Source organism: Cajanus cajan, chromosome 1 (assembly GCF_000230855.2).
Source record: "Cajanus cajan strain Asha chromosome 1, NIPB_CcT2T_4, whole genome shotgun sequence".
Lineage (NCBI taxonomy): Eukaryota > Viridiplantae > Streptophyta > Magnoliopsida > Fabales > Fabaceae > Cajanus > Cajanus cajan.
In genome coordinates, this window is record NC_138517.1 from 91524794 (window position 1) to 91542989 (window position 18196).

An 18196-nucleotide genomic window follows, 5' to 3' on the forward strand; every position below is an offset into this window, starting at 1 on the left:
TCAAAGGCCCAAACTCAAGTATTTGTCGGATCTACTTTCGCATATGCTTCTGCACTGTTTGCCCTTGCTTCTTCTAAAATAAACAAAAACAAAAAACATTTTAAATTTGTTTTTACTCTATCATTTTACATATGCATGATTTTATTTTTCAAATTATTATTTTAAATTTCTTCCCTCAAATTTTTAAAATTAAGTAACATTAATCTACAGTTAACATCACATGTAAAAATAGATTGAAAATTTCGACCAATATATTATTAATTAGTCATGTAAAAAATATTATTATTTTCATTTTTATTTATAAGACTTAATTCATATTATCTCATATATTAATTATTTTTAATTAAAGTGTGTTATCTTGATTTGATAAAAAATATTAATTATAATTTTTTTGAAAAATATTCATTCTTAACCAAATTAGTTAAGAGAATAATAAATATTAATTATGAGAAATAAATAATAGTATAAGGATAGTTTCAAAAAATATATAAATAAATTTATTATTATCAACTAAATAAATTATTTATTAAATTTTTTTTTGATAAACTAAGTGATTGGATTTTATATATAAGAATGGAGGTTGTATTATTTTAATAGATTATAGATTTTAATTAAAATGAATTTATAATAAAAAAAATAATGTTATTTCTTACATAAAACAAACATGACAAACGGACAAAGTACGCGATAAGTAATATCACTTATGAATGTGTCACTATTTTTCGGTCATTTTTGTTTGACATGTTAATGATGAATCAATATTATTCAATTTTAAAAATTAAGGAGACAAAATTTTTAATAAAAAATTAAGAGAACCAAAATTTATATTCATAAAATAAAAGGTATAAAAAGTGAATTCAAACTATAAAATAATTAAACAAACATTACTAATATGTATTATAGCTGTTCATTAAATTTTGAGAAATTATTAAGTGTAATTTTTATGTAATTAGTTTACAATAAAAAGAGGAGAAAAAAATAATATAAAATAGTTAATGCAATTAATATATATATATATATATATATATATATATATATATATATATATATATATAATAACAACAATGAGAATAAAATAATAATACTAAATTGATGCAGTTCAAATATAATACAATAATTTTAGAGTAAACATAATTTATGTAATTGAGGTAGATAAAAATTATAAAAAAATAACATTATATGAATAATTATATTTTTTTTACAAAGAAAAGGTGTGAGAATTATAGAAATATAGTTTAAAAATTAATGATTATTTTTTATTATTATTAAAAATATGATAAAATTATATTACTTTTAGTCCTAATTATAAACGTGACAAATCATATAAAAAATATATAATTAATATAATTACTTTTAATTAATTTTATCATAATTCAAAATTTATTTTAAATATATCTTTTATTTAATTGATAGATATATTTAAAATTAATTATAAACAAATGTATCAAAAATATAATTGACAATAAATAAAAGAATGTAAAAGAAATTTAACTTTAAGTAAAAAAAATTAAAAAATTAATATATATAATTAGAAAATTTTCTGTCATGTTACCACAGTCTAATATGAGTTACTAATAAATATTGATATTTATTAGTAAAATATAATATATGGAATTTTTTTGAAGATATATTTATAGAAAAATATCAAATAAAAATGTAATTAATTTTTTTTTTGTAAGAATTTAATATTTTATAAATATTTATTGGTGTTGTCTACTTGATTTAAAAATAATGAAATAACAAAGAAAAAATAACTTGAGACGACCGGTAATGATTTTGGTATGCATGTGTGTACAGTACACTGTACATTAATAAAATAAATTCCATATGAAAATAGGGATGGGAAAGGAAAGCGTGTGGGAGGGAGGGGCATTTTGGAGAAAACGAGGGCAATCCGATAGAAAAAAAGGGTTTTATTTCATTTTTTTTTCCTTTTTCTTTCTTATTCAGTTCCGTTTTGTGTTGTGTGCTGAATCGAATCAAAATCAAATCTTGTTGGGTTTTTTTAGTAAAAAAGAGAGAGAGAGAGAGAGAGATTTGAAAAGAGTAAAGGAGTGATGGCTCGGAGAGCGGAGGAAGAGTACGATTATCTGTTCAAGGTGGTACTGATCGGCGATTCTGGTGTTGGAAAATCGAATCTTCTCTCCCGATTCACTCGCAACGAGTTTTGCTTGGAGTCCAAATCCACCATTGGCGTGGAATTCGCCACTCGTACCCTTCAGGTCAACTCAACTCAACTCTTTTTCCATCCCAGATCTGCCCCCTGTTTTAATTTAATCCATTCAAATTCAAATGTAGCTGGATCGTCTATGTAAACTTGTACTTGTGATCAGATGGAATATCTATCTATTCTATATAATAAATATGACAAGGAAAAATAAAATTAATTCCTTTTGTGTTAGTTTAAGCATGACGAAAAAAATCAATTTATGCATAAATAGGAAGTCCTATTTTTTTTATTCTAAGGAAGAACTTATGGTCGTGGTGTGTGGGGGTGGATGCCACAATTGAGGTTGCATGCAGCCACTTGTAAGCAAGAGAAGGATTTTGATAGTGATAAACTGATAATATATGGTTTTGCTTTGTAATTGCTAAACCATATACGAAGAATGAAATATGAATATGTATTGGGTTGGCAATGGCAGGTGGAGGGAAGAACTGTGAAAGCTCAAATATGGGATACGGCTGGACAGGAACGATACAGAGCAATTACCAGTGCCTACTACCGTGGTGCTCTTGGAGCTCTTCTGGTCTACGACGTCACAAAACCAACCACATTCGAAAATGTGAGCCGGTGGCTGAAGGAGCTCAGGGATCATGCTGATGCCAACATTGTGATCATGCTGATTGGGAACAAGACAGATCTTAAGCATCTCAGAGCTGTTGCCACTGAGGATGCACAGGGTTATGCTGAGAAAGAAGGCCTCTCTTTCATTGAGACATCTGCCCTTGAAGCAACCAATGTTGAGAAGGCTTTCCAGACAATTCTTGGAGAGATATACCGCATAATCAGTAAGAAATCACTCTCTTCCAATGAGCCTGCATCTTCCAATATTAAAGAAGGCAAGACTATCAATGTTGGGGGACCCGAACCCAATACAAAGAAGCCTTGCTGTACATCATCTTGAAACTTAATTTGTAATTTCTATTCATTTTCCTACTTCCTCACTATCAAGCACATTGTTTTCCTTGTTTTCTTTATCATTCTTTTTTAACTTATTTTGGCATGTTATCTGGATGGATTTATAATGATTTCTTATGCTTGTGCGTGCTGATTAATGAGTATTATCCCAGTTTTTAAGTTTCCACGTGTACTACCTTTGTTCCTTAGCACTGGCTTGGCTCGCAGATCTGCTATTCATGTTTTCAATCCATATTAATTTCCTCCCGTCGGTGTCGGTGCTATCAACATTGGTGGACTCTAGGTTCATTGTGATCGAAGATAATATTTGTTGATGGAGCATTACTATGGAGGCTGAAAGCATAAATCACCCACATCATAGGAAAAAGACTCGCTTGTGGTTGTGGAAGAAATTCTTACGTAGGCTTAGTCATTATAATATAAACTGACATCTCATCTTTTTAAAAGCAGGATAACATGCGTGGTGCTGATATTTATGCTGTTATTTAACGTAAAAGAATGATGTGTTTGGGTGTGATTGACCGTTAGACACACTTTTGGAGAAAATTAGTTAGCGAGTTTTTCGATAATTAAAAGTTCAAAATAGGTAAAAGTAATAATAGTGAATTGTTTTCTGGTTGGGTCTTCATTTATTGAAAATATTTTCTACATTTCCCATTGTAGCTACCGACTTTGTTGTCAAAAATCTAAATCACCTTCATACCTTTGTCACCTTCATCACCTCTGCCTTTGTCGCACAGCTCTATCGTAGCCTAGATGTTCTTGTTCCCCATCAATAGAGGCCTATCTCCACCAGACTCAGTCACCAAAATGAGACTATAACATTTCTCTCGGCACATCACCATCAAAAGAGAGGTTGAAAACGTAGAAAAGAAGAATTTGAATGTTTTGAAAATGATTCATAATACTAAAATTGACTATTTTGTTTTCAGTTTTTGCTTTGTTTTTATGAATAATTTCTAAAAAAGCGAACATTATTAGCATTATTTTAAATTTTCAATAAAAGTAGAAATATAAATTGGACAAATCAAACATTTATAGGTTGCATCTTCATTTTCTATATCCGTCACTTGTCTCTTGGTATGATCTATTTGATTATAATGCTAAATCCCAAATCATGGTGCCTTCAACGTATGTTCTCTTTCTAATTTATTCAACTAATGTCTTCCTCCTCCCAACTTCTAGCTTATAAATGGTTTTTTTTTTTAATCTATATTTTCTACATTTGAATTAGTAAATGGTTTTTATCTCGTATTTTTTTATACACCACTTTGGTATACTAGTTTTGATTTATCATAATATGAATTGAGGGATGTCAAAAAGGAGCGGTAGGATTCAAAAGGCGGTTATGAACATGGAATTAGAATATTAGATTAAAATATATTATAAATATTTGAAGTTGTGTTTGAGTGAAGCTTCCCTCACATTTCAGCAAAAATTGTCACAACGTTTTGATGGCCGAATTGTACTTTTAAAATTTTCTAAATAAGAGTATCTTTCTGCAGATTATTCTACTATGATGCATTTGATGTCTTAAAATTATAAATCGCATTCAATATTTACCATGCAAAGTCGCATTCTACAATCGCGCGAAACTTCGTGACGTTGTAATTTATTCTTATAGAAATCGAAATGACGACTAGTAGGTGGCTGGACTATGTATGGATTTTGCGATCAAGTCAGCGTGAACCGATCGCGAAATGTGTTGAACCAGCTCTAAACTACGACTAGTATGTAATATCCAACATTAATAAGATCTTCACGTGAGCCAAGCTTTTGCAAAAACGTTATTTTGAGCAACAACCATATAACTATATATTGGTTATAACACTATTATTTTATTTATTACATACTTAAATATATACAGTTCATACTAATCCAACTAACGACCTAATATTTCAATCAAATCAATGACCGAATCCAGTATAACAAGACTGCACAAAAGTCATCAGAAGGTTAAATTCAACATCGAATGTTTCTCATACTCGATTTGTTTGTAATTTTTTTATATATTCAGGGTTCTAGTGCAAAATGATCTGAATATGCCTTTACATAATGTCAGGCTAAGACACGCAGGTTTCTGGTGTTCCCTACATTCATGTCTCACGCATAGCATTACTTAGAATTTCATTGTCTGTGTGCGCTTTATGGAATATGTCAGCGAAAATTATGCGTGGTCAAAGCCTCGAGCTAATATAAGATGCATGTGAGAAATAGCCTCCCTTTCATTCTAAACAAGGGAAGTCATCAGGAGATCCAGAAGAATATTATCCAAGGATTTAAATACATGATAGGTGATATTTAAAAGTTACTGAAACATCCATATCATAACAAAGTCAGGAAAGAGTCTCCCTATTTTGATATCAGTTACAACAGCAAGTATAACCTAACCACAGCAGTTGCTCTTCTGCGGGATCGGTTGTCCCTTCATCTGAACAGTTTCTGCCGACTTACCAACAGTAGGTTGGCTTCCCATCCTGCACATAAGTTCAAAACATCGTGACATTGATTAAAATTTGTGATTAAATAATGATTCTGAATGAGAACAGGGAAAGCTAGAGATATTAGATACTTCTTCTTAATCTCTGCTGCCATAGTTAAGAAAGCCTGCTCCACATTGATCGAGTCTTTAGCACTTGTCTCAAGGAAAGGGATACCAAGCTCATCAGCAAATGCCTGGGATTGACGGTCATACAATATATGTTAGACAAACAATGTATGATTATCCAACTCTTTATTTTCCCTTTAACATGCAGTTTAACTGATATTTCATTTACCGTTAAGGCTTGTGCTTATTTAATTAAACCATATCATATCAAACATTGAACAACTAACATAAAATGCAGATCTGGCCAATCCAAAGTATTATACATGACATGTTCTGCCAATATTAAAATTAAGAATACATACATTCAAAAGTTCTTTAATTCTTTACTAAATTTTAATTTAAGAGAAGCTGAATTCCAAGTTATAAGCAATTCTATCAAGATAAGTCCACTTCCTCTGTAATTGAAAATAAAGCAAGGAATGTAAGAGTAAAAGTAAAATGGTTGTAATGGCTATTGCTTTTGTCTTCCAGTCCCCAAAGACCAGTATCCAGAATGGAACTGATGATTTTTTGGGTTTGATTACCTCCCAAAGCACTCAAACTGTTTGAACTCTACACTGCTTGTCCTTTTTTTGGACTGGGGAGCCAATTGCATTAATCAGCAATAACTACTAAAACACACAAATCACAAGATAAATACAGTAAACCTAAAAGAAGTGGGAACCATTACAATAATATACACATTGATGAGTACTAGGACATACTGTCGAGTACAAACTTTTAGGTGAAATATAAAGAGTAAAAAACAAGCATATATGAAAATGAAAAGGTGGAGTATCCAGACACCTGATGCCTACTAATTAATTGTCAAAATAACAGTGAACTCCCTAAGAAGAAACAACAGAACTAGTGGATGAATCCCAAATAAAGTGATATTTAGTATTTTACCTTGGCAGTTTGTGTGTCTACAACCTTGTTATCAACTAGATCGCATTTGTTCCCCACAAGAAGCTTACATACACTGTCATTTGCATATCTGTCAATCTCATTTAACCACTGCTTCACATTGTTAAAGCTTTCCATCTCAGTAACATCATAGACAATCTGTTGCAATCCCAAAACTTAAGAGTTTGCGCGAGAAATTTATAGGTGGCAGAGCAAGTATATGTTTTTGACTGCATAAGATGATAGGATGAAGTTGACTTACAATTATCCCATGTGCTCCTCTATAATAACTGCTTGTTATGGTCCTGAATCGCTCCTGTCCAGCTGTATCCCACTAAACAGAGGGAAACAAGAAAAGTATGAATTGTTAGGAAGAAAGAAGATGATGCCTGGAGTGGCTTCATTTTCTGGTGACTTAGCAATATGAGTTAATGAGATTGACAGCTGAGTTCTAGTTACATGAATCCAATCTTTGCATGTGGGCATAATCCAGACTAGAACATGGTTGAACAAGCTTACAACTTACAAGCGAATGGCCATGGCGAAGTCTAAGAATATGAAATGATGAAGATATAGGAGAAAGGAAAGAGGGGAGAGACGGTGGTTTGGTTTCGGTGAATCTAGCTAGGGTAACAGAGGCGAAGATAGAAATTAGGGTAAATTTGTAACATTGGAGAATCATAAATTAGAAAAGTAGAATAGGTTTGTTAAAAACACAAATGAATAGTATAGTATTTGATTCCTGTCCTGTGAATAAATTGAACTCACAATCTGCAGCTTGACGGTTTTGCCTTGGAGCTCGACGGTTCTGATTTTCTGAAAAAGTAAAAAAAAAAAAAAAAAGAGTGATGGCCCATAAATAGTTAGTTATACGGAAGGGAAGGAAAAGGAGAAGAGTGCTAGTTACGAAATCAACTCCAATGGTACTTATGTAGCTGTCGACATAGGAGTCATCCTGAAAGAAGAAAGAAAAAAACAAGTCAAGAGATGAAAATGAAAGTGAAGGGGATTCACTCAACTTACAGCGAATCTGAGAAGCAAGCAAGATTTTCCAACGGAAGAATCCCCGATTAGGAGAAGCTTGAACAGGTAATCGCTGAAATCATATCAAACAGAACCCCAAATTAGTAATAATTTCTCTCACTCAAACTCAAATAAGTTCCATTTCACTTACTATTCGTTACTCATTAGAACTCCTCTTTCAAACTCTGACCCTTCCCCACTCCACCGCTGCGGCTCAATTATACTACTATCATATCATTCTCTCTTTTTTAAAAATAAAAATAAAAAGGCTTTACTCGCACAGAAAACCGCTTTTCTATTATCCAATAAATAAACTTGATGATTCATAATTCTTTATTTTATCGGCAATGGCTTTAGTTAAGATTCAATAGACAAGAGAAATTATAATTTTTTATATACAATAAAAAATATGAGTAAATATTAATTTTATAAAAGGTATTTTAATATGTTTACTGTAAAAAAAAAATCATATTATTGGTGAATCAAGATCCTTTTTCATATTATATATTTTTAATGTATATACTCGTGGAAAGCATAAAAAGGTGGTGTCCGCAATGACACATAGCATTGATTATCGAAGCCATGCCTGATGGTGACACAGTGCCGATTAATTTGAGTCTCACCTTGTAGCATTATGAGTGTATGTGTATGTGAGCTTAATATAGATATGGTAGTATAGAAAATGAATTAGACGATGAATTAGAAGTTAGAAATGAGAAATGAGAAATTGTGGACTAGGGATAGGGAGGGCAAAATGGGTTTTGTTGGTGATTGTCCCTGTAGCTAGGAATAGTGAAGTGTCTGAGCCTGCCTTCCTGTTTGGTGATGTAGGTTTGACAGAGAAAAGCCAGTGAGAATTTATGTTCAACGTCTCTGTTGACATCATGCACAAACACATGGGTCTCTCCGGTGTCTCTGTTCCTGGCCATCATACCAGCAGTATAGATAGCACTCATCCTGCCAGGCGCCTCATCATAGTAGCCAGTGGGCGCATCCACCATTATCAAGTCCCATTTGGTCTCATACACCACACTGGGCAACCCTTTCAAAGCGAGTTGGCAAATAGAGTATCTGGGGTCTCCCACTGCCCTGCACTCCTCTCCTCTCCCAACCTCCATCAGACTCTCCGCCTCCTTCACCTTGCTCTCGTATGTCACGTGGTACGCCTCCAGCATCGGAAACCGCCGCCTCATTTGCTCGATCCACGCCTCGTCTTCTTCCACGAATATTGTCCTTCCACCGTGGTTCAGTGCGCTCCACATCAGGCTGTCGTGTCCCAACCCGAACACCAGCATGTTGCATGGTGATTTCTTCTCTAACACTCTTGCTGTCACTGATATCTCTTTCTGTGTTTGCTGTGGGGTTATGCTTGAGGTTGAGTAGTGGATCAGAGCTTGGGAAACAGAAGATGGGATCTTGCTGCAACTTAGGGAACACTCTGTTGTCTCCTTCTCGCCATCACCTGATTCTTCTTGCTTCATTTTCAAGGTCGACAAGTTTGATCTTACCACAAAGAGGAGGAAAAAGGCAACCATCACTGCTATGATCAGGAGCTTCCTGTTGTGGGGTTGATGGCCTTTAGGCCTCATTCTGTACTCTAGTGACTCAAAAAATTCAATGGTTGGAACTTGGTGTAGCGAGAGATCACGGATGGGTGGGTTATATTTGCTTTCGAGTGAATGATTGACGTTTCATGCTTGGACACCAAGGGAAGGGATAGATCAAGACAAAATACCTGCCAGAATTGTGAATCAAGCAAACTCTATATAGCGGTTGTTGCATCTGCAAATTTGGTGGAATGCCTATTATTTTCCCCTTCCAGTCGTGAGCTTATTCGTGAATTTTGTTTTCTTTGGCGTGCTTCACAAACTAATATAGTCTCGTTACGGACCACTGCAATCTCACTCATGTCTACTTTGATCAACATCAAAACCAAATGATAACTAGCTACACCAAAACCCAGCTTCTTATTATTCAATCCCCAAGTAAAATGGAAGGAAAACTCTTTTCTGCTTAACGACCAAACTCCTTTAGAACAACACAAATAAGAAACACAGATTTCCTTTTTTGTATAAATGAAATGAGATCAAACCAAAGCAAGTGGCCGTAAAGCTTACGTTAAAAGAGAAGCTGAAAGACGGGTGGGAGGAAATATATATTCTAGTTAACAATCATGGAATGTTGGTATGTTTGTTAGACATTCCGAATTTCGGACTCTGTAATATGGTAAATACTAATTAGCCGTTCAATCTGCATGGAACATGAATGAAACCTCATGTCACTTTTGACAAAATGTATAAACACGCTCCAAAGTCTTGATGTATAGTTTATCTAAGGTCTCCATCCGGCTTGTTTTTAATTAATTTCGCCTTTTTTTTATCAATAGGAATTAACAGCAACGTTCGAACCTAATACCTGTTTTATATTTAAAACATGAATGCAACTTGCAAGTAATAAGTAATGTATTTTTTATATCAAATAAGTTTAATTCATAACTTCTTTTTCATAAATTTTGTGAACAACGTAAGAGTGTGGTCTTTTTTTCTTTTCATTTTTGTAGGACGGAGAATGGTACAACAACTAATACTAGAGATTAAGAAATTAAGGTACCACGAGCAAATTACTAGTATTATTTCAACTGTAAACCCAATGTGTATAGAAAAGCGAGTCTTTCTTCCGCCATCCGAATTTTTTATGCTAATGGTTTCTCTAGCCTTTGAACATAAGTGCATATCAAACTTGAATAACTGATTAACTAATGCATTAAATGAAAAAATTGTAATTCGGCAAAATTGGTTTCAAATGTACAAAGTAATGATGCCATGGAAATGACTTGGGCATCTGAAAATGAAACAACTTGCTGGTATGTTAATTTAGTAAACCACAAACTATGATACAGTCGTCAATCGCCATGGATTTCATTTGCTCTATAAACTATCCACCTTCCTGAAGCATGTAAGTGTGTCAGTTAGAAACTGTACAAGACCTTTTATGACAGTTATAAATATCTGTTGTGAAGAAGTATGTTGAAGCCCCACTACACGAGCATTATTCATCTATCGGCATCAAGAGTTGATGAATTTCCAAAAGAAATATATATCTTGGCATTGTGACAGCCACAATCTTTTGTTCAAGAGTTCTCATCCCATATTAAATGTATGATCAAAACCCTCTTGAAAGTCAATTTTGGTTTCTCACAGGGTGAAATAGTGATTCAGTTAGGCAATTCTCATGTCAGCCTTTTTGGCCTTGTCCTTGCCCAAACGAGCTTTGCGGATAGCCAGTTGGATTTGCCTTTCGTGTTCCTTAAGCATTTCTTCAAGATTATCCTCTGGAGCCAGCAACGGTCCAGAATGGTGCATGCGAGCATTTTTGTTAGAATAGCCCTGCGATCACAAACAAAAGCAAGTAATTGACAGCTCCATAGTTATATTGAGCATAAAACACTAATTACCTAAGAGAACCATTCTCCAGAATGTTTCATTCAAGGTTACAGTATCATACTAACATGCACATATATTATACAGCGAGAAGATATCTCCCAACATTGGGTTCCTTAACATTAACTACATTACAAACATTGCGAGGGAAATTTTTATATCAAGACGGACAAGCAGACTAGTGTCAATACCCATCAAGCAAACTAAGGGCCTATTTACTTCTGTTTTAATTTCCTGTTTCCATTTTTAATTTTCACTTTTAATTTTATAAAAATGTTCACATTATTTTCGATTTGTTTCCTGTTTTTAAATACTTGTACATGAAACAAAGAGAACAAATAAAAAAAATAAAAAAATTCACTGTTTTTTGTATAAATATTTAAAAATAGAAAATAGATTGAAAAAAAAAAGTGGCAATTTTTGTAGATTAAAAGTAAAAATAGGAAATGAAAACAGTAAACAGGCCCTAATCTTTCCCCCCATTCTCTATGAGGGACATGTAATGCTGTTTTCAAAATAATTGAACAATTGCAGAAATTAATGTTCATTGGTAATTCATTTACCTTGGTACGATCCTTCCCAGTAGAATGAAAGTCCTTCTTGGGCGAAGATTTGGGTCCATTCAACAATTGGTTGGACTCACCGTCGGCAAGATGGTTATATCTCATACCAAAGTGATCTTCTGACCATTGTGAATTCACACTACGGTCTCCACTCATATCAAGCCGTGAATCTCCTCGAACTGCAACTGAATTAGTAAATCTTGACACTTTTGCAGTGCTACCGTGCCAAAAGGAATTTTGTTTTCTCAACTCAGACTTTCTTGATCTAAAATCTTGATCAGGAACGTCTCCCTCTTTTGAATTCATATTGCGAGAGGATCCATATACACTTGGATGCATTGACTGGCCAGAATGAGAGAATACATTGAGTGCTCTTGACTTTGCAGGTTCACGAGGGTAGCCAACACCACCATCCTCTTCAGGATTGTACTTCTCAGTATTGCACTTAGAATGTCCTTGCCTCTGGGGGGAAAAATCACATGGAAAAGGTGTATCAGGCAAGCTTAAATAACTCAAATGAAAAGAAGGTCCGTTAACATTATGTTTATGTTTTGAAGTACCCCCATTGTTGCCTCAAACTCAGCATTAGCATCAGGTATTGGCACAGCTTTAGACTCTCTAAAATTTTTCCCAACTGATTCATGTTCATGTCCTTTATTTGCTGCTCTTTGTCTGCTTAAAAATAGACAAATGGGTGACAGTGGTAACACACATAGACAAATAAGAAGAATCACTATAGAAACAAATCAAGCCAACGCCACTATCTCAAAAAGAGAAAACAACCAAAAAAAACACTCAGATATTTATTACACTAGACACTAGTTGAAGGTTCTGGAAATGAATATCCTGAGGGGGAAAATGGAGCAAAAAATGGAGAACCTTGCAATCATTTTTGTCACTGTGCATTAGATTTTGAAGAATAATAATGTCAATCTGCTTGAGATTTTATTTTATCATATCAATAGAAAAAACAAATTATCTTTAAAGCACACACTAGAAGGGTGTTCAAAAGACTGTTCTATTGTTGCAGATAATGCAAAAATCAGATATGACAAATTCACATGAGAATCTCCAAAGATTCAAAGAAGGGGTACCTTCTAGCTTCCTCATCACGAATTTTGGCATCAAACTCCTTACTTGGTGGGTACTTTGGCAAAGTTGATGGGTCACAAGGAAGTGGATTTGCTGTGAAGAACTAGACATGAAAAATGTCAATGGCTAAGAAAAGAGTCGGTGGAAAAATCTTCTGAGGTCCCCGCACAACTAAAATTCTAGGTTGTGTAACACATGCAGAGACAAATTGTGGTGTCAACTGTGCTCAAAATAGAACTTATAATTACCTCATGCTGAAGTGCAAAAGATGCAGTTCCTCGATCTTTCGGTTCTACAGCAAGAAGGACATCCAAGATGCCCAGCGCAGATGAAGGAAAATCCTTGAAAATCTGAGAAATAACACGTTTGTAAGGTTGTTGAGGTTTAAAAATTGTTGCATGCGGTAGCTTTGACTTCTTCCAGTATTCTTCAGAAGGAGATCCGCAAAGTTTAAAGATTTTATGAAGTTGCTCCACCTAGAATGATAGAATACAAGATCTTAGAGCCCAATTAAACCATGGAAAGCTATTATGACAAATTGAACTATTAAGTATTTCAAATGAGACCATCATAAATGTTGGATCATAAAGTACACACTAACATCTGTCCTTCATTCACAATTTGTAAGACCCAGTCCTAACTTAACATGATTGCAGATAACTCAAGTGGCTATAAAACTAACATGTTGGAAATTTGGTTAGAATCATGATGATCATTTTCGTTTCTTCATCTAGTTTTACATCACATAGTGCTTATAGGGGAAAGAATAGATCTATTAGCTTAAGTCTTATAACGTCAAGCTAAGATGCTCAAGGTATCACATGTAAAGACTTCAGCATGTCTAATAAAATATAGAATGCACGTATCCAGGACAAAAGAGGGATACCTACCTCTGTCCGTCCAGGCATTATAGGCTTCCCAACAAACAACTCTGCAAGAATACATCCAGCACTCCACAAATCTACAGAAACTCCATAATCTGTAGCTCCAAGTAAAAGTTCAGGTGGTCGGTACCACAAAGTTACTACACGACTTGTTAAAGGCTGCCCGTGAGATGGCTGAAACAAAGTTGCCAGTCCAAAATCACCGATTCTCAGATTGCCATTACCGTCAAGCAGAAGATTTGAGCCCTTGATGTCACGGTGCATAACACCACGACTGTGACAATGCTCAAGACCGCAAAGAAGCTGTTGCATGTAACACTTGATCTGCAGTATGACAAAAAGTATTGTCCCATTGCGAAAACAAGAGAACCACAAACAATTAACGAAGAAAGAAAACTAGAGAAGACATCTGACATTAAACTTTCAAGCTGTAAATACAGCCAGATGCAAAGAATACGTAGCCTTTTTGATAAAAGATTATTGTTTGTTTTGGATTTTTGCATTAGGGTCCTGCTAACAATCGTTCAAAGGGCACTGGTTAAGGAATCAATAAATAGAAAGGTTTTATTGGAAACCCTGGGTGTATTGGTAATATTAGATGTTACACTTTCTACTTTTAACACCTTAACAAGTACCCTAACTGGTATTACTATTCTACTTTGCTTTAAACAAATTTCTTGTCTATTTCAAATAACGAGTTAATTGGCTGCATGGTATACAATCTAAGTGCAGCATCCAAGGCAGTTAGTTAGATCTTCTCAGTTATAGAGATACTATAGGATTGTTGCAAGATGACGAGATAAGCAATTCATAAAACTTAAACATACCAACTAGGAGAAAGAAAACATTGTAATCAATATATCTCGTGTATCAATATGCCATTGCAATCACAGTGAAACCCTTTCATTTCAAAAATTCTCAAAAGTTGCCACTCGCCTCTAGGTCTCCAGAAGATACAGTGCTTTTGGCTCATGAAATCAAAGTGATGCTTTTATTATAAACAGCTAATTAGCAATCCATTCCATGTCTGGTTTGAGAATTTGTGTCATTCTGTTGTTAATTATACAAATACCAGACAATTTCTAGATCTCACAAGGTTAATGAAGAAAATAATCAGGCTCACTATGCAAGTTTATATGCAGAAAAGTCACATCAAGAGAATTTTAAATACTTACAAGACTAATTTTACAGTTGTAAATGACAGAAAGGTTCTCATCTAAGTTTGTGTGATGCATAATTATTAATTAGAAGCTTGGTCAGGTACCTGTGTTTCGGTAAACTTGATGCCAGGTATTGCTGCAAGCCCTGCAAGATCATGCTCCATATATTCAAAAATAAGGTACAAGCTACCAGAAACCCTTGAAGTAATCATGCCTAGAAGCTTCATGACATTTGGATGATCGAGCCTTCGCAGCACAATAATTTCTCTTGACATAAAACGGACACTTTCTGGATCCATATTAGCAAATCGAACCTTTTTCAATGCAACAACTGTATTTGTTTCAAGATCACGAGCTCTGTAAACACTGCTGTAAGTTCCTTGGCCAATCTGCAGTTTGATTAATTTGATAAATGAGGAAGTGAGTGAAAAGAAGTAGAGTGTAGCGGTGTTGCAAATGTGAAGAAAGAGCAAAAGAAATTTAGAAAGATGGCAGAGAAACATAAAGAATGGAATGCAGAAAAGCAACCTTATCCAACTTCTCAAATGAGTCAGCTCTGCGGGGCACCCAACCACTAATGGCTTCGCCAGCAACTGCAGTTAGCCAAGAGGGCCAACCAGCAAGAACCTGCGCTCCTCTTTCCCCTCTCGTGACACTGTATACCCTACACAGCCTAGGTGTTGCCGTTGATTCCATTGCCACCACCCCATTTGTATTCTTATTCTTGTCCTGTTCATCCGATGAAACTGGGGTGGAGGGTTCCGTTCCGTTCCCATTCCCAATGGCATTGCCATTGGATATGAGGCGAGCAGTAGTATCATTCTCTGATACACCTCTCCTCCCCAAATGGAAAGGAAAATGCTTCGATTCTTTCCCATCTTTTCCTTTAGAGCATATACAACCCATATTCCTATTCCTTTAAACTCAATCCATAATTGGGCAAATTAGATCCCAGATAGAATGAAAATGTTACCAGAGACACGCACATGAGAGATGCTTCGCTTCACATAGCATATTCATATATCATGTCACACCTCAACCAAATCACGCATCCACCTATTCTCTCATATTTCAGTCGTTCGATTAAGATTCCATCCATCAGATTTCGTGATTGACCAATTCAACCACAAAACATACCAATATTTAACCGTCCGATCCCTCTCTAACTACTCAAACCGCATCACCAAATCTATTTCCCTCCATGCCACGTATTGTAAATATAAACTACTATTTTAATTGTACTTTATAATCACAATTATTTCATTTATAATATAATTCAAATTTATAATAAATAAATATTGTAAAAATATAAATAATATTTTTATTTATGATATATTATAATACATGCTTGTTTGTAACTGTTGACGAATTTTTTTAAAAAATAGTGAAAGTAAAATTAAAAATAATAGATTGAAATATGTAATTTTAAAAAAAATAAGTGTACGAATAAAAATAAAAAGAAAAGTGGTTTGAGATGGTTAAGAAAAAATCGTGGACTGAATTTACACCCAAATGAATTTTAAGTTAAAATTAATATAAATAAATAAATGCTTATTATAAAAATGTGTAACTTAATAATAATTAGAAAAATATATAAAACAACACTTTTGTTCAATATTACTAGGAGTGAACAAAATGAACTGAACTTAAAAATAATTCTCATGAACTAAACTAAACTGAATATTAATTCAGATGAATTAAACTAAACTGTCCTTTTGTCATTGAATTGAACTAAACTGTATTATAAAAACTTGAATTGAATTGCAATAAACTATTATGATATTTTGAATTGAACAATTTTGCCTCATTGGTCTGTCAAGATAAGACATATTTGTCAACTTTACTTTATTTTTTATTTTATTTAAATTTTTCAAAGGAAAAAAATATAAAATTGAGTCAAACAAACTCAATGAATTTTAAGCCTAAAAATAAGTCGTCCAAAATAACTCAATTGATATATTAAGTTCGATAAAATTGATACATTTTTTTTCGGATCACTTTTTTTTCCTCCAAAATTTTGGTCATTAGATTATTGAGCTAATCCATTAAGACAAAATATGTTAAACACATTTAATTTTTATCCTTTTATAAAAATAATTTAATTTTTATAATTTAGTTCAATTTTTATAGTTCATTATAGTTCAACTTTTCAACAATTCAGTTCAATTTAGTTTTTTTACAAATAATTTAATTTTTTATAGTACAATTCAGTTCAGTTCACCACCATTCAGTTCAATTTTTTTTGCCCACCTCTAAATACTACCTCATTTCTTAATTATGAAATTCTTTCAACTAAACTATACCTTTAAGGAAAAAAAATCTAGTTAAAAATATTAAATTTATCGATAATTTAATCTACTATTTCAAATTTAGTTTTAACATCTTTGAAATTAACTTTTTGTTTTCTAATTAGTTATTTTTTATATTAAATATTTAGTGTTTGAAAAAAAAAAGAGAAATATCTAGGTATTTATTTAATTTTTTTAGTCTTAAAAGAAGATATTTTTATTCAATATATTTCTATAATTTATTATTTTTCTAAAATAGTTGTTAATTAAATAAGAATATTTTTGAAAAAATATAGTTAATACATCTAATAATTGAAAAATGGTCTTATAAAATGCATAAATAAAAAATGAAAATGATTTTATATATAGAACAAAGGTAATAATAAATATCACAAACACTTTCTCTCAAGAATAAAATTCATATTTATGATACGTGGTAGATTAAAATAAAATAAGTAACATAGGGCTCCCCTTTTCACTCCTTGAGTTTTTCAGGAAGGTGGCAAGACATTTACCCAAAGTTAAGTTGTCAAAAGAAGTTAAACTCAACTATCATGTGATAGAATTTAACTTAAACTCTATTACATAGGGATAAATATCTTTACATAAGAGTGCACACAAAAAATAATTATCAAAAAATGGTATCATTTTTATTAATAAAATAATAATTATTAATAGAATAAATGACTAATATTTTTAGTGAATTTTCTTTTATAATTATTGTTTTTTATTTATAATATTTGAATTTGAGACTTAAGATATTCGAATTCAATTTCATGGAGACCAATTACAAGCCGATAATTATTAAGTGTTTTTATACTTCGAATTTTGCAGACATTTTGGAACTTTTTTATTTTTTATTTTTTATTTTATTTTTATAATATATTATATTTTAACACATTACATAATGTATTACAACCTAACTATATATACGGAAAAATCGTTGTTATAATATATAATTATTTTATAATTTTATAATATACTAACACGAAAACAGATATTATGGACTCCCGCTAAAATAAAAGTCTGGGGCTAATTTTATAAATTAAAATTTATTAAATAAATATATAAAATATAAGTATTAAATTTAATATAAATTCTTTATAATTAG

The 18196-nt window shown here is 32.8% G+C and overlaps 4 protein-coding genes across 4 annotated transcripts; 1 reads left to right on the forward strand and 3 right to left on the reverse strand.

The window, feature by feature from the left end:
* The first annotated feature begins 1934 nt into the window (after nucleotides 1–1934).
* Nucleotides 1935–3301, forward strand: RAB11C (RAB GTPase 11C). The gene is made up of 2 exons (XM_020366010.3): nucleotides 1935–2222; nucleotides 2646–3301. Exons 1-2 carry the CDS (start codon nucleotides 2058–2060, stop codon nucleotides 3126–3128), a joined length of 648 nt encoding a protein of 215 aa, XP_020221599.1. The 5' UTR covers nucleotides 1935–2057; the 3' UTR covers nucleotides 3129–3301.
* Nucleotides 3302–5349: 2048 nt separating this feature from the next.
* Nucleotides 5350–7984, reverse strand: LOC109804220 (ras-related protein RABD1). Its single transcript, XM_020366011.3, has 8 exons — nucleotides 7810–7984; nucleotides 7659–7731; nucleotides 7543–7590; nucleotides 7404–7451; nucleotides 6898–6969; nucleotides 6639–6794; nucleotides 5715–5818; nucleotides 5350–5619 (listed from the first exon to the last, which is right to left on the reverse strand). Exons 1-8 carry the CDS (start codon nucleotides 7821–7823, stop codon nucleotides 5529–5531), a joined length of 606 nt encoding a protein of 201 aa, XP_020221600.1. The 5' UTR covers nucleotides 7824–7984; the 3' UTR covers nucleotides 5350–5528.
* A 145-nt stretch (nucleotides 7985–8129) lies between these two features.
* GXM3 (glucuronoxylan 4-O-methyltransferase-like protein (DUF579)) lies at nucleotides 8130–9861 on the reverse strand. The gene has a single exon (XM_020366009.3). It carries the CDS (start codon nucleotides 9245–9247, stop codon nucleotides 8393–8395), a length of 855 nt encoding a protein of 284 aa, XP_020221598.1. The 5' UTR covers nucleotides 9248–9861; the 3' UTR covers nucleotides 8130–8392.
* A 536-nt stretch (nucleotides 9862–10397) lies between these two features.
* LOC109804215 (putative serine/threonine-protein kinase At1g09600) lies at nucleotides 10398–15901 on the reverse strand. Its single transcript, XM_020366007.3, has 8 exons — nucleotides 15326–15901; nucleotides 14902–15186; nucleotides 13644–13961; nucleotides 13002–13229; nucleotides 12756–12856; nucleotides 12222–12333; nucleotides 11662–12123; nucleotides 10398–11044 (listed from the first exon to the last, which is right to left on the reverse strand). Exons 1-8 carry the CDS (start codon nucleotides 15701–15703, stop codon nucleotides 10877–10879), a joined length of 2052 nt encoding a protein of 683 aa, XP_020221596.1. The 5' UTR covers nucleotides 15704–15901; the 3' UTR covers nucleotides 10398–10876.
* Between the last annotated feature and the right edge of the window lie 2295 nt (nucleotides 15902–18196).

Coding starts and splice junctions, on each gene's coding strand:
- RAB11C (XM_020366010.3), top strand. CDS start 2,058: ATGGCTCGGAGAGCGGAGGAAGAGTACGATTATCTGTTCAAGGTGGTA. Junction 2,223..2,645: donor TCGCCACTCGTACCCTTCAG/GTCAACTCAACT, acceptor TGGCAATGGCAG/GTGGAGGGAAGAACTGTGAA.
- LOC109804220 (XM_020366011.3), bottom strand. Junction 7,452..7,542: donor GTACCATTGGAGTTGATTTC/GTAACTAGCACT, acceptor TTACTTTTTCAG/AAAATCAGAACCGTCGAGCT. Junction 5,819..6,638: donor TAGACACACAAACTGCCAAG/GTAAAATACTAA, acceptor CGTCAATCCCAG/GCATTTGCTGATGAGCTTGG.
- GXM3 (XM_020366009.3), bottom strand. CDS start 9,247: ATGAGGCCTAAAGGCCATCAACCCCACAACAGGAAGCTCCTGATCATA.
- LOC109804215 (XM_020366007.3), bottom strand. CDS start 15,703: ATGGGTTGTATATGCTCTAAAGGAAAAGATGGGAAAGAATCGAAGCAT. Junction 15,187..15,325: donor CATTTGAGAAGTTGGATAAG/GTTGCTTTTCTG, acceptor ATCAAACTGCAG/ATTGGCCAAGGAACTTACAG. Junction 13,230..13,643: donor TAATGCCTGGACGGACAGAG/GTAGGTATCCCT, acceptor CTATCATTCTAG/GTGGAGCAACTTCATAAAAT.